The sequence below is a fragment of the Pteropus vampyrus genome, unplaced genomic scaffold (assembly GCF_000151845.1).
Source record: "Pteropus vampyrus isolate Shadow unplaced genomic scaffold, Pvam_2.0 Scaffold93, whole genome shotgun sequence".
NCBI classification, from domain to species: Eukaryota; Metazoa; Chordata; class Mammalia; order Chiroptera; family Pteropodidae; genus Pteropus; species Pteropus vampyrus.
This window is the reverse complement of record NW_011888874.1, coordinates 4,713,372-4,729,578: the sequence shown is the minus strand read 5'-3', so window position 1 is coordinate 4,729,578 and position 16,207 is coordinate 4,713,372. Positions and strand designations below refer to the sequence as shown.

At 37.8% G+C, this 16,207-nt stretch overlaps 1 protein-coding gene across 1 annotated transcript in view; it reads right to left on the bottom strand.

Annotated features, from left to right (window-relative positions):
- Nucleotides 1–3,014: 3,014 nt before the first annotated feature.
- The window catches only part of AP1S3 (adaptor related protein complex 1 sigma 3 subunit), a 53,059-nt gene continuing 39,866 nt past the window's right edge, over nucleotides 3,015–16,207 (bottom strand). The window contains exons 4-5 of the mRNA XM_011364089.2: nucleotides 9,766–9,903; nucleotides 3,015–5,027 (exon numbers count right to left, since the gene is read on the bottom strand). Of these exons, the coding sequence (XP_011362391.1) occupies nucleotides 4,992–5,027; nucleotides 9,766–9,903 (174 nt within the window). The 3' untranslated portion in view covers nucleotides 3,015–4,991. The remainder of the gene's footprint in view (nucleotides 5,028–9,765; nucleotides 9,904–16,207) is intronic.

The window sequence follows — 16,207 nt, the reverse complement described above, 5'->3', positions numbered from 1 at the left end:
AAGTAGCTCTTCTTTCGACTCCTGTAATGGTATCTTTCATTTAAAGTGCACTCAGTGTACTTCATTTGTATCATTTAAAAGGGTGAAAAACAAGCTTGAATATCATTAGGCTTGCAATTCATACCAGAAAAACAGACTCATCGAAGGCTTTCGTGAAGGGAACACTTTGATCGAGACAAGGTTTATTTAAATGAATGATTAGCACTGGGACCTGATCAAAGAGTACGTGTTACTGTACTGATTACTGATTATTCTTCCTTCTTGTGTATAATGAGTGGTTCAGACCAGCTGACTTCCATGTCCCCACCTGACTCTGACATTCCATTCACTCCAAAGGGCAAGGTCATGACCCTCGTTGGTGGGACATTCGGGACCAGCAGGAAGGTCCCCAATCTCTAGTCCATTTTGATGCTTTAAACATAAAAATATTTAGTCTTATGGCTTGGAACGTTCCAACCAGTGAGTCATGGCCCACTTGTTTGCCCTGAGAGACTGATGACTGAAAATCATATGTAGAGATTTAGAAAAAAAATTTAAGCAGTTATAGCCTATCTATTCAAAAGTTCACACGAGTTGAAAATACATTTGAGTAGTGTTTAGATGGCCGTCTCATAAAAATACCTAAATTTACTAATCATGTATTTCGGCTCATAAGATTGTGAATACAGAATGAATAGACAGAGCAGAGAGGACTTGAATAAGTGTCTACACATGGAACACTTCCTAAAATAATGAGTTAGTCTGATTTTTACTTTTTGATTTTTCATTCGTGATGTTCTTTGTGTGTATGCAAAAGATTTAATTTTTTTCACTTAATTTGTTCTATGTTCATATTTTTTAAATATAGCTTTCAACTAATAAAGTATATAGAAATTATTTTTTTAAATTATTACTGTTATCATATGGGATTAGGTTTTCCAAGTAGAACATAACTGATTTTGTTTTTATTTTGTGCGTTGGTTTATTCATTCATTCATCCACTGTTACAGTTTGGCTTTTAATATTATAATTAGTTAAAGTCTAACTCTTGAGAAAATATCATGAAAAATTTGTTTCCATAATTAAAAAGATGCTTATTTCTAGAAACAGGAAAATATAATCACTTCATTAAATAGAGATTTCCCCAACTTATTTAACCCTACATTAGTGAAAGTAATATTTATATTTTAAGACATTTTAGAAGTTTTATTAAATAAAAATTAGTATTTCGATTTTTGTCTGCACTCATTTTAAAAATTATATACCGATTTTTAAAATTTATTTTCATAACATTCTAAAAATGCAAATGACCCAAATTATTTTTTGAAACAATTTCCTGACTACAAATCTCTACAACTACATTAGTTCTTAATTCTTCATTTATATAGTCTTAAATTTTACATTTTCCCACCATAATGTAAAAATTTCATTAAAATGGAATCTTCACAAATTCAACAGATTTTTCCCCCTCCAAGAAAAAAATTTTTGTAAACAAGTTTGTCACTATTGAAGCAGTATGAGGATTATCTCACATTTGGAACCAAGTATCCTCATAATTCTTCCTTTTCTTCAGCCTGAATGTCTTTACTTCAAAATATTATCAATTAAATTATGCTGGTATCTTTCTACCAAACCTCCATTTTACACACAGGATTTATGAACATTTTAAACACCTGCAAGTGTAAAATGTATGAATCAAAGTTCTTCTATAAGTTATAGCAATATCATGTATATGATATGTATATATATGTATAGCAATATCATAAAGCTAGTTAGGTTACGCTAGCATTAGCAAAGACCTATATAATTCACACGATTGCAGAATAGCTCATTTTACCGGCCTCCAGGGAAACTCTCAACATTTCCAAAAAAAAGAAAGATTGCCACTTTTGAATGATATTATTAGTAAACAGAAGACGTGTCACAGACATGGGAATAATTCTAACCTGAGATGATTAAATCATAAATGTATCATCTCAGATTAATCTATCCTTGTTCAGAATTATGCTTTTAAGTCCTGAAGAGAAATATTTAGAACATTGTTTATTCTGTAAAGTAGCAAAACAAACTAGTTAACGGCACAGCAAATTAACACTTTGAAACAAATAAATTATGATGGAAACACTACATAAATTATGTAGTAATGGCACAAATGCACAGTAAAAACACTGAGAGTCAGTTAATATGTGAGCTTATTCACAAGGAATTTATCAAAAGTAAAACTTCATCTGTAGACCTGAATTCTGTATTAGGTAGGACTATCAAAAGGTGACTCTAAATACAGCCCTATGACTACAGTCCCGTTAGTAGCTCTATGTGACAAAATAGGTTATCTTTGTTTAATAGCAAAATGCATTGCCTATGGGTAGAATTTTTTCAAGAGTTTGTCAAGAATTAAAATAAGAATTGAAACAAAAATGACCCTTTCTTTGCAAATTATTGAAAAATAGTCATTGGCTTGCTTAATTACATTCCGGAGCATCTGATTAAACTTAATCCAAAATTTCAGGGACCATATGAAAAAATATATTAACAATTTCCAATAAATTTTAGAAAAGTTAAGCACAGTTGACCAGTGATGTTTCATGGGAATTATAATGTAAATCCTAAGAAATGATTAGGTTTAGAACAATATCTGTATATACTTGATGAAAAGCTTTATCATTATTTTAGGAGACTTATTCTGAAAGAAGTTGGAATTAAACATTCGTTTTATCACAATAAATGCCAACTTCACATTTGTTAATGAAAGAAAAGGAGTCACTAGATTTTAAGCATGATTGCATCATTAACTATAGGTAAAGGGATTAGATTATTCAAATGTGGGTGAACGGTGAGAAAGAAATCATCAGGGACAAAGCAGTATACCCTTCTTCATTTGTTGTCACCTGCTTGCGAAGTTTCTCCTAGATGGTAAGTGCCAAGGAAATGAAGAGGTCGTGTTAAAGGGACTTCACCAAGAATTATAGGTGGCAATTTCAAGCATAAACTCTAACTTAAAAAGAAAATTTATTCATGAAAGCATACTCAAATTCTTCATTTAAAAATTTAAAAATATTTTATTTGGAAGTTTCATACAACTTTGATATTTACTGTCTTTTCTTTCACTTGGCAGTTTTAGTACAATTATATAATATACAGAAAGCATAATGATTATTTTCACTAAGGCCCACATAAGATGTCTCCCAAATCTCTCAATTTTACCCCAGCGTGCCATATTGGTTTGTTCGTTTTCTGTGTGTTGAGGGTGACATGGAGCTTGAGAAGCCCTGTCTATAGCTAGACAGTATCTAATATAAAATTCTCCAGAATGTGTGTAGTATATTTCAATAATGTTTAATAAATAACTTCATCCAAAAGTGGAAAACTTCAGAAGAACCAGAAAAACTGTGATAGATTTACATAAGTCCATTTTTCCAAAACTTTTTAAAAATAGAGTCCCACCATATTAATAACAATGAAAAGCTAAACCACAAACTGAACACCTAAAGTAAACAAAGTGATCAAAAATGATAATTAACCTTCATTCTGATGCCATAATTGTAGTTATATTATTATCTGAGGAAATATTCAATATTAAAAGCACAATAATTACTTCCCATACTAACCTGAATTATTTCCATTCGATAATTGTTATATTGAGGAACTGGTCAATTTTTCTTCTGTTCTTCTGTTTGTACCATTTTTCCCTAAATATGTCTAGTAAGATGAATCCAAGAGGACATTTTCTCCTCACATTCTCTAAAGTCTACCCTGTGGGATCTCCTAGAGAATCCAATAACAAGCACACTCTTAGAAAAAGCACCTAATGGCTCTAGTGTGAATGTGACCAGACCCCAAAACTAACGTTGAAAATGCACAGCTGAGACAGGGTGCCAAGATGGAACATTACAAGTATTTCCCTACAACGTCTGATCATATTCACTACCTGGTTATATAGAACTTTCATTCCAGGAAGCATGAATGTGACATATACACAATAATAATGGTCAGCAGCAAATATTTTTGTTGGGGTGGGGAGTGAGGGGGAAAAGTGGAGAAAAGTCATTTACCATATAGGATGCAATTTTAAATGCTCTAAGTCAGGCTAATAAACAGTAAACTTTCAAATATCTTAGATACATATTAAAACATATTTGAAACAAAATCTCAAGCAACTAAAAGAGCTTAGAAGAAAAAGATTATTAAAATAGTAGTAGTAATAATAATTACTATTGTAATTAATCTCTATTACACTATTTTTATAATAAGGGAAGTCATAGACACTGTATCTCCAGATGTCTAAAAACCTTAATAAATATATAGGGTTTGTAGAAAATACGACCTTATTGGGCTGCCCCTTATATTCAATTTCAAGGTAAAATTTAAACCTCAGCCAAGAGAGCAGCTTCCAAGGCCTCAAAAAACACTTAAATCCTATACTATCTTTGGTTATTTTTCCTTATTCCAACTCTGAAAACATAAATATATTCAGGACATTAAAATCAGAAACATTGTAACTGGATTGAAATTACCATATTGTTAAGTGTATTAAAAATGTCTAGCATTATGTATGAACTATTAACATAAATTTGAAGTATCATACAATTTTAAAAGCTAAACATTTAGAAAAGTATTGATACAAGATATACTTTACATTCAAAATCATGGATTATTACAATACAGCTTTCAGCCTGCCAGTAGAGGATCAAATGCAACAAAAACATATTGCAACAAATGTATTTAAATTAGCTTAAAAATATTACAGAGTTAACACATTGCACACAAATATTCAGTCAATTGAGTTATGAAGCAGTAATTTTAACATCCGGAGCTACAATAACTAATCATATACAGTATCAGACAGACATGTAATCATGATAAATATGTTAAACAACTTTAATTTTTGCTAGTTAAAAAAAAAATCCCTTTTGAGTTATTTTTGGCATGGTGCTGGAGGCTCTCTCAAATAACTGGATGCAAAACATTGCTTCTTTACAAGTCCCCAGCATGCAGCACTCAGAGTCTTCCAGTTAAAATGTAGGCTTGTTCATGTATTCTTCCAATGTCTGAAAAAGAACAATAAATTAGAACGATTTTCCCTTAAGCCACATTCTTTAGCAGCCTGTGAAATCTTTTTCATTGCTTATTTCTTTGCCATCATTGAAAAGTAGTTTTGAAAAGTATTTACGGACATAAATCTTTGCATTCCAATGGTTCAAAGTTTGAATATAATTTGTATACACATCCATATGGCTGGAACTAACTTTCAACCAAGAAGAAACTAAGCTTGATCATAAAGTTAATGTCTGATAAGACAAATAAGACAAATACTAAAGTGATAGCTGCCAAGATATCACTGTTGACTTCAGATAAGTGTGTCTGCTAAAATGATGAGGACCATCACCAGGCATATGTATGCGAGAAAGCTGAATCTGTCTATATAACATGTAATTTTACAGATACTGTACAGAATCTCTTTACTACACTATTGCCAAGATATAATGGATAAACGATGATAATTCTGAAGATTCTTTGCCACATATTTTGCAAAGATTGTCCTCTAAAGTATACAAATTATGTTTCTTCATCTTCCTCATTAGTCACCCTTGCTAACATGGCACAAGACCATAATTTTTTTTCCAGCACTTTAAAAAAAAAAATATTTGAATGGGTTCAAATTACAGGCAGAGTTCAAAGTTACAGTGATGTTATAAGCCCTTGGCCATGCATGATGGATGGACTTTCTCTTGCACTTATTCTTATAACATTTGTATAACACAGTGGCCTCTGGGTTGAATCAATGAAGGAGATCAAGGTAGGGAGCCTTAGGCAACACCCCTGCCTTTGAGAGCTCAATCTGTGATGCTCAGTGTGCTCTTAAGCCTGAACCCCAGGGTACGTGATTCACTTGCACCTGCCAGGAGCACGTGAACTAGCAAAAGGCTGGATCAAACAGACCAAGTCCGAGGCCAAGCAAGATTGCTCAGAGGACACCAGCGCTATTTAGAATTCCAGTGCTCCTCTGCTGAACGTACTTGTGGTCAGTCATTCACATGTTCCTATCAGGCTCTTATACCTCCTAGGTGAGCAGTGGCCAAGAGAAGCCCACACCCTAAGACCTCTGCCCTGTATCTTCTCCTAGAGATGCTGCTCGTGTCTTGAAACTTTGCAAGGGTATCGTATTGGCTAGGGACCCAGGCCTGTTTTTTGTTACCTAAAGTTCACACCATTTAAAAAAGAGTGCAAAGTCACAAACACAAAAGTGGGCATAAAGCTGATTTAGAATGAGAAAAGAAATGAGAGTGGATCACAAATTTTTCAAAGGTGACGAGTATCACAAAATCCACAGCAATAGCATGTGGTTGTCAATCATTAAGTGCCTGACACGCCTCTACAATATCTTATTTTCATTGTACGGCTACATATTCTTTGCAGTTATGATATGTTGCCTTTGAAAATTTGACTATGTGAGGCTGCGGCCTTGGAAGGGGCCTGGGACAGCAAAAGGCCCTGGAGTTATCACTTTACTAGCTTCGCAGTTCATTGGCATCTAGTTACTGTCACTGCTTCAAACCACTGGCTAACTCAATCTGCGAAACACTGCATGAGCTGCCCTTTCTGAGCCGTGCTATTTTGCAGATTCCACGAACCAATAATGTATGAGATTGGTATTTTCTTGCTCTCCCTACTTTAAAGGTTGGAAGAAACTTTTTAAAGCTGGCACAACCTTAAAGAGCTCTGCCTTGGCCTTTCACAAGAGGCGTGGAATCTGCATCCTGGGATCCTTCTTGTTACCCATTAGTACTGCACATGCTATGACTTTTTACCGCACTGTGGTTTGGCTTAGCTGTTAACATGATTTGTGCTTTAAGGGGTGATGATGTTGAGGTGCATTGAGCCGTTTCTCATGGATATACACATATATATGAGAGGTATCCTATTGCTTGAGCTAATGACCCTCCCTTCTGAACTTGCTTTCTTATTCTGTGATCAAAACATCTGTTTGTCGCCCACACTGGTAGACCCAATAATTGCGACTTCTGCAGTTCCCAGTCACTATCTTCTTTCAGGGTTTCTTTTTTTTCTTCTAATCACTTTGCACTGTAGTCCACAGGGCTGAGTTGTCACCTTCAAAATAAGGTACTGCCTAAAGTCACCCCCAAGTAATTAAATTGTTTGTCTCGGGGGCGGCTCCATAGTGTAGTGGTTAGCACATCTGCTTTACACGCAGAAGGTCTTGGGTTCACGCTCCAGGTGGAGCCACGGCCCATACCCTGGGTGTGCCAGGCCCCAGGTATGCACCGTGAGCCTGGGGGAGGAGACACCCCGACCTCAGAGATCCAGTTCTTAAGGGGAGATGGCAACATCCGCAGGTCAGGGGTAGAAGTGCGGGGTGGGGAGGTGGATTAAAGAGCGGGGGAAAAAACTATTCTTCTCTTTCCGTATTATCAATGTCTAGCCCAAGCACACTCGGAATAAGCTTTCGGCATTTGGAGACTTAAGACTCTGTATTTTCTTATGAAATATGCGAAGGCAGTCTTTTATTCTAAGAAACTTTTATCAGGGAGGGATCCAGGGCAAGTCCCAGGGGTCACTTCGAGGTTTTTTAGTTGGGCTAAAAGTGAAAATGATGTAACAAAGGCCTCTTTTAACCTTTATTAACTACAAATACATGCTTAGGTCCCAAGGACGGAAAAAAAAAAGAGCAATAATTTGTTTTCTTTATGCAATTATATCATATATGCTTATTCATTCTAAACATGTCTCACTGAATATACAAAACAAACCAGATGCATAACGTCAATTTTTTAACCAGCTCCGCAAATGTTCATTGACTTAGCTTAAGTACTAGAGGCCAAGAGAACATTGATGATGCTGTTTTAATTTGGTAGGTGCCGTTAAGTCAACGAGAGAGATTTAGGGGCAGTCGTGACATTGCCCGCTCACTATGGGAACATGGGGGCTAAATGGAGGGTCCCCTGAGACTTACCCATCAAGACCTTCCACTCAGTCACCATGGACATGAACTACCAGTTCATCTTTAATTGTGAAAGGGCTCTCGCTTGAAATACCTGCTCCCCAGATTTAAATGGAACTAGAAGTACCAGGTATACTGCAAGCTCTTCAAAACTCTTTTTCCTAGGGGAAGGGGTAGAGGGGAGACGTTCAAAACCACCCGGTGTGTCTTGGCCCTAATTCAAGAATTTTTAATTACTGAAGTGCCAAAAGACCCTGTTTAAAGTCTGCGTCTCCTATAAGGAGAATCAATCCATAGTAAGGGCCCTGAGGACAGAATTATAAACAACCCCCGGCATATTTTAAGAAAGGTTGCTCTGCGAAATTTCCAAACCACTGATTTCTCAAATACTTTGTAAAATTCCCTTCCTGTGGCATTTGGGGAGAGCCAAGTAAACATCAGAAAGTTTAAGTGCATTTTTTGAAGTGATAAATGCCCAAGTCTCCTCGCAGGCACAGGCGGGGTCTGATCTGTACCCACTCAAACAGATGCCTTTCTCAGCGGCCGTTCGCCTGAGGACTAGTCCTCTGGATAGGCGGGAGCAAGTAATCAGCTCAAAGATGTGCGAAAACAGTTGACAGGAAGTCATACTTCACATTGTTTCATTAACTTAATCGGTCTCTTATTTCTAAACGGCAGGTAGAATGGCTTTAATGCCAAATTTTCAAAGATATTTTATAACGCTCTGGAATCTCTTGATTTCTGTTATGAAAATAGAAAGAGATGGAAAGACCCAATGATGCCACGGGAACAAGTACCTAGAGGTGGCAGAGCTGGATTAGATCATCTCACTGAGGATGGCAAAGGTCAGTGGGATGGAGTGTTCTTTTTTACAGTGTCCCTGGGAAGACAAAAGGGACTAATGCGATCTCCCTCATTAGGTACATTAGGTACAATGAAATCTGGACTGCAACTAAAAAAAAAAGCCCCCTGTATTAAATGGGTATCACAGAGTCAGGAGCACAACAAAATTGATGTTTCAGGGCCCATTTATACCTTGGCAAGCAAGCCACGGGATTCCCAACTTATTTATGCAAATAAGAGCACACATACAACCTCCCCAGGAGGCATAAGAAATTTTAATTAAAATGATAAATGCCATCTTCGATAATAAAGTTCTAATATCCCTGGCAAATGAAGTAACTGATGTATTGCCATTCTCCCTTCCCAGGGCAGCCCAGACATTTTAACGAAAGTCTTTTTATACCTCTCGGAAAATTATTCTTGAGAAAGAATACCACCTAGTATTTGATAGCTTTTTGATAGTGAGGTATCCTCACTAAAAAGCTCAAACATGAAGAGCAAAGACTCTGGAGCCCAATTGCCTACGTTCAAATCTCTATTCCACAGTTACTAGGGGTGTGACATTGAGCAGGCCATGTAACCTCTCTGTGTCTTAGTTTACTCATCTTTAAAATGAGGACAACACTACTACCCACCTCTTAGAATTGCTGTGATCATTAAATAATACATGCAAGTTGCTTAGAAACTGTACTCAGCACAGAGTAAGCACTCAGTATGTATTGGCTAATATATAAATACCACCACCACCACCACCATCACCACCACCATCACCACCACCATCACCACCACCATCACCACCGTCACCATCACCGCCATCACCGCCATCATCACTATCATCACCGCCATCATCACCACCATCATCATCACCACCGTCACCATCATCACCACCACCATCACCATCATCATCACCACCATCATCACCACTATCATCACCACCATAATCATCATTATTTTTCCCAGCACATGAGAAACTGAGTACTGACCTCTTGTAACATATCAGAATCTTCAATAGCTTTGACAGCTAATTTCTTGGATGTTTCCTGAATTTCTCCACCTATTATAAATTCATCCAGGATAAAATAAGCCTTTTCAAAATTAAAGATAATATCCAGCTCACAGACCTGGTAGGACAGAAAAAAAAAAAAAAAGTTTCAATAAACCTGCAGTGAAATCAGGGTAAACATTTGTCAGTGTCTCAAGCTTTTTCAACAGTTACACCTATGTGGCATACCCAAGATAAAAATATCAGATGGTATGTTAAGGGCAGAAAAATAGAACTAGGGAATTACAGGCCTTTAATAAAAGTAGGAAAACCACATTCTATTAAAGCAGAGCATGTCCTTAGGTAACATCGTTCAATGCCACGACAAGACATTTGAGACTCGGCGGAGGAATGAGGCAGCTTTCATCTCATCTTTCGATCTGCACACATGGGAGCTGAGTCCCCACATTGCATTTCGGGCGGAAGGGCAGTGCTTTGTTTCTCCTGCTCTCTGGTCTGTAAATCTTGGCTCCTAGCTTTAGAACTCTCGGAAGCCCACACTTTAGAGCTCGACGGTGCTCATGTTTCTCAAAATGATGTTACAAGCCAGTGGCTTTCAGACTTCAGAATGTGCCCAGATCACCCAGAAGTCTCATTAAAACACATATTGCTGGGCTTCACCCCCAGAGCTTCTGATTCAGTGGGACTGGACGAACCTGAGAGTCTGAACTTCTAACGGGTTCCCAGGGGACGCTAATGATGCTGGACATGTCAAGAACTACTGTCACTGTTACAGACCAGAGCAGAGTCTGACAGGTTTGGTTAAGTAAAGTAAGTGGCAAGACTTACTACCGCTCCTAATCCAAATAAGGCTCATTTTCAGTTCTTTAACCAGACAGCCACTCGGGCCTTCTCCTTGCTGTTTGCTTCCCAAGGATCCCTCAGGTCCCCAACACTTTCCACACCCTCTTGAAGGTCTGCTAACTGAAAGTTTTCAGTCCCCTCCACCCCTTACAGCAGCACTGAAGACCCTTCATCCATCTCTTTCTTGAAAATCACCTCGCTTGTTCCCTGACTTTGACAATCCAATTCAACGCCTGTTCTCTTCATCTCTGATGATTCCTTCTCAGGCCCTTTGGATGGTTTATCTCCCTCCTACTTTACATTTGTTTAGGAAGGATTTACGGAGTGCTTAGGACATGTCAATCAGCAAAACGAACATCTCTGTTCCACGCTGCCTACCTTCCAGCGATCTACCTTCTTAAATATTGGTGTTTCTCATAATTCATATACGCGTATTCTCCTAGGCCTACATTTTCTTTGCAATACATGTATTCCCCTAGACAATGTCGTTGACTCTCTACAGCTGTGTCTAGCATACAGGTAGCTTAGCAAACCGAGGTGACTAGCCCTTATCTCCTTCGGAAACGCTAGTGCAATATTTCCATCTGCTAAATAGACATCTCTACCTGGATGTTGCTCAGTCCAGGTCACCAGGGACCAAACTAAAGTCAAGCACATTTTTTCCTCTTTAGTCTCTAGTTTCTGTAGTAGGTGCAACTTCTATCCAGCAGCCCGATCTAATGCATCGACAGTTCAACCTGCCTTCCCGCTTCCCCTCATGCCTCTGCCTCCCTTGGTCTCACCCCTCTCAGTTTGGTGACCAATTTCTACTGATTGCACTGTGTACATAAACTCATATTCTCATCCTGTCTTTTTCATTTTCACTCTCACTGCTCAGGTCTGTGACATCTCTAAGCCACTACAATGACCTGGGTAGCATCTGTGCCTGCTCAAGTCTGGTGACCACTAAGATTTTGCTAAAATGCTGATCGTGTTCCCCTTCAGTTTAGGACAACATTTTAGTTCACTGGTGTGGCATACAGGACTATTTATAACTCAGCCTGGTCCCTGCTCTCTGGCTTCCTGTGACAGCCCTCACTTTGTGCTACAGCCACGCATTCCACAAACTCACCCTGTTCTTTCATGACTTTTGCCTTTTGCACATTCCAGAAATTTCTGGAATGTTCCTTAAATGTTCTTTTCTTATTCTGCTGATAAAATCAAGCTCATTTTTCAAGACGGAATTCTAAAGTAAGGGGAACAGTGTGCCCCCCAAATCCACTTATCTCTCATCGAGTTTGTGCACTAGTATATGCTTACTTACCAATCATCCCCCTGTACTGTGAGATCAGGCACAGTACATGTCTTAGTCATTTTTATATCCTCAGTATCTGGCACATAGTAGGACGTAAAAAATGTTTGCAGGATAAATGAATATGTCAGCCAACATATAGGCTTTGTTTTTATGATCCTGGGGATTAATGGCTTCTCAGATAAACAATTTTCTGATCCTATTGAATGCTATGACTTTATATAAAATGGATGTCAATATTTTAGCAAATTGCTCCATATATCCAGGATTTAGGTCAATAATCTTGCAGACACCACAGAGGAAATGGTTTATATTGACAGATCCAATTGAATCTAGAAGCATAAGAACAAATGAATATAATACCACTATAATAAATGGCCAACTCAGAAAACTCATCTAATTCATCTGCAAAGGTTACGGTCCCTTCACTCATTAGAAAACAACATCAAATCAACAATAAGTGTGCATATATCTCTACATCTATCTCTCCCCTCCCTCAAGAGTCTCTCACTCTGTCTCCTTCTATCTATATACACACATATGTACATACACAGATACATATATGCATGTATGTTTATATATAAACCAATTTCAAATAAGAGTCTATCCAGACCGTTAGGGCTCTCTCTTCAGGACAACCATTAGAGAGGATGGCGTGATAAAAGCACATGTTCTCAGCTAACAGACACTCTCTTTTACTTCTAGAACACTCTCATTTCAGGTATTCGAATGATAGTGAAACCTGGCTCCCCAGGCAAAAACTGTAGAGGGATCAGAGTACACTGTGGGCCAGGCACTATAAACAAGGTTGAAAGTATAGAAACAGACTGGGGACAATATTTGCAACATATTATAATGGAGCGGGGTGGAGAACAGTATCCACGATACAGAAGGAATTCTTACAAATCCCTAAGATAAACTTCACAATAGAAAAAAAAAAAAATGTTGTCGAGAAGTACTTCATAGAAAGACAAGGAATGAAAAAGGATAGTACACATCTAATAAGAGGCAGAGCCTCACCAGTAATCAGTGAAATGCAAATTAAGTCAATTTTCATCTGATAATTAAGAGATAATATCCGTTGCTGGTGAGAGTATGGACAACTAGGTACTCGCAGTCACTGTTGGTAGAATCTACAAGTTTTATAGGCCATTTTGGACAATCAAATTGTAGTATTTGTCAATTTTGAATGTACAAATCTTTTGACCCAATAATTCCACAAGGAATTTATTTCTATGCTATCCTCAAACCAGTGCACAATAACATATATGTGAACAACAAAAATTATGGAAGCATCATTTACAATAAAAATGAGGAACAGCCCAAAGACCATCCATAAGGGAACTGCTTAAATAGTGTATGGTATATCGCCCCCCACCCCCACACACACTTTGGTATGGGATGGTATACCATGGGAACTCTATTTAGAAGCTGGAAAGAATGAGACATGGAAAGGGCTCCATGATAGATTCATAAGGGGAAAAAGAAAGTTGCAGAATAATATGCATAATGCAATCCTTCTTTTATTTTTAAAAGTATATGTCTAGAAGGATATGTAAAAATATGCATTACTTTGCAATGTTAAACAATCTGGATAAGCAAAAAGAACGCACAGTAGATCCATGCACATGAAAGAAAGTATGAGAAATAAGCAGTTACCAGAGGTCGGAAGAGGCGGGAAGTCGGGAGTTACAGTAGCAAGAGCTGAGGAACCTCACAGTTCCAGGCAGGTGGACACCAGGAATCCAAGACAGACAGGCGCCTCGTTAGGAGAAACCAGCAACCAGAATCCTGCAAAGTGAACCTGACAGATACTAATGCAAGTTCTCTGGGAACTTCTCAGACCCCACTCACAGAGCAGCCACCTATCCCCCAGCCTACAGAGCTCACCAGCAGCCATGGGGCAATTAATTTACTATACCTTGGTCCAAGGAATAGGGATAAGGTAAGGTGGTAGGCAAAGTCAGATACTCACAAAACACAGACACATACCCATTCATTCAACTTGAACATACAGCTACTATCTCTAGATCATAAGGGAAATGGATACACGCGTTCTAGTGGTATAATAGAGAATGCTCCCAACGAGCAACTATTTCATATACAGCAAAATGCTACCCTATGGCTATTCTTGGGGTTAGACTCAGAGTAAGAGAAAACATTTCAGGAGAACCTTAGACCAAATGTAGGTTTCTTTAGCTACTGCTTAATTACTCAAATACTTCTAATTCCATCTTAAGGATGCTGTCCCCATACATGAGAAATGTGCCTTCGATACTCAAATGACTCCATTCCATCTAATTATGCAAAAGCACATGGCTTCTATGTACATAAACACATGAGCCTCTTTACTTATTTTTTCTCATTTTCTCCTATATTCTGGAAGACGGAATATAAAAGCCAGAAATAGTGATAATTTAACTTTATCTTTGATCTCCAAGGCTTGTGCTTTACTGTAATTTGGTTTGAGGGTCTTCTCTCAGAGAAAGATATGCGATGCAGTGAGATTATCCCAGGCATTTCAATGACTAAATCCTTTTAGACAGAGTCTAAGAATGACCTTCCCTTACTGAATTCTGTTTTAAATAAATACAAAAGTATCAAGTTATACACAATAAATGTATAAAACTATATGTGTAATAGTCATAATGCAAAGTACAACTACATAGCAATTGACCGTTTATAAAGTATTGGTAATTATACTGTTTCCTTGATCCTTGCAACAGCCCTAGGAGGTTAGCGAAGTAAATATTTCTATTAACCTTTCTGCGTGTCATTTTTCTTATCTATTAAATGGAGATGTATGATGGGCCAAGTTATGGGTCTGGTTGGTAAGTAAGCTGACACCAGGATCCAGGTGGACTCAGAGTGCTCCTCCTTTTTCAGCAAGAAAATCCCCCACATCAAGATCTCTGAGACGGCAACCTCTACACCTTCTGAGTGCGTCAGTGAAAACTCACGCGACTGTCTGCAATGGGGAAATATGGCAGGTATCTAAATCCTGAAACAGACCCTTATCTACTAGAAGACTGAGGCGTTTCTTCTTAGCCTCCATAAATTGTGGTTGATACTACTTATTGAAGATCGAAAGATTAACTAGTTTATCTTTGTAAATCTCCTTAGAATTGAAAAATGCTAAAAAAAAAAAAAAAAAATACATAAATTAGTAGCCAGAGAATCTGATTTATCTGTCATCGGAAGGTAATATTTTCCAGTGTTACAAGAGAAGCTCAATACCAAGTTTGCCCTTAGATAATATAAATGCAGAATTCGAGGAAATCTTCAGTATTAACACAAGAGGAAAAGAAAACCAAAAAGAAATATTCCGGAGACGATGTCAATGAGACGCAGTACTGGTAGGTTTTGCTCATCACTGTTAATTAATAAGAATTGAACACCTACTGGGCAGATAGCCCTCGAGTTGCTCCTAGCTGCTCTTAGCTTGATAAAAGATTCATGGAATTTTTTTAGTGAATTAAATTTTGGTTCCTGACAAAGACACAGCTTCTAAACGTATGCCAAAATTGGATGAAAAATTAATGTTAGCGAAATAGGAATTCATTCGGACTCTCCTTGTACTTTAACTGAGGCTGGTGCTGGTGAAGGGGATTCGCATTCTCTTGAGAAAGCCATGTATTCTGAAACACCTGAAATTTGGTCGCATAAGATCGAGATCAACACTCAGCCCCATGTCACAGTATCATAGTTGGATTAATCTAGGAAAACACAACAGGTCCAACCTGAGTGCAGAAATGAGCGGGGGAACACAAGTTCCAGGCAAGCCTCAGGACAACAGCGTCAGGCCTTCACGGAAGGCCCAGTGTGGCTTTTATTGCAGAAGACAGCACCAAAATGTCAGGATAGTTTTGAGTAACAGAAAGCATAAAATGAAATAATCTAAAATATGAAAATAGGCTATTATGCGTTTGCAAATTTCTCTTTTAAAAATGAAAATAAACGGTGAACCAAGAGAAAGAGAAAGAAAAGTGATCTCGCTCTTTGATTCCTTCTGTATGCTGAACAACGACTGAAGTTCCGGGAGCAACATTGGAGGTTTTATCATAATTTGCAAAAGGAAAAAAGAGGAGAATAAAAGGGAAGGGGGAGAAGACAGGAAAATTCTCTCAGAAACCTTTCAAGAGCTCATCCTATAGAAAGTGTGGCCACGAATCTGACAAAACCCCAACCAATACTGCAAATGCTGCTCATTCCATTAAATAGAATACAGAAAACTCTTCCAGAAGCAAATTCTCCTAACAACACTTAATAAAAATCTTCAGTAAGCAAG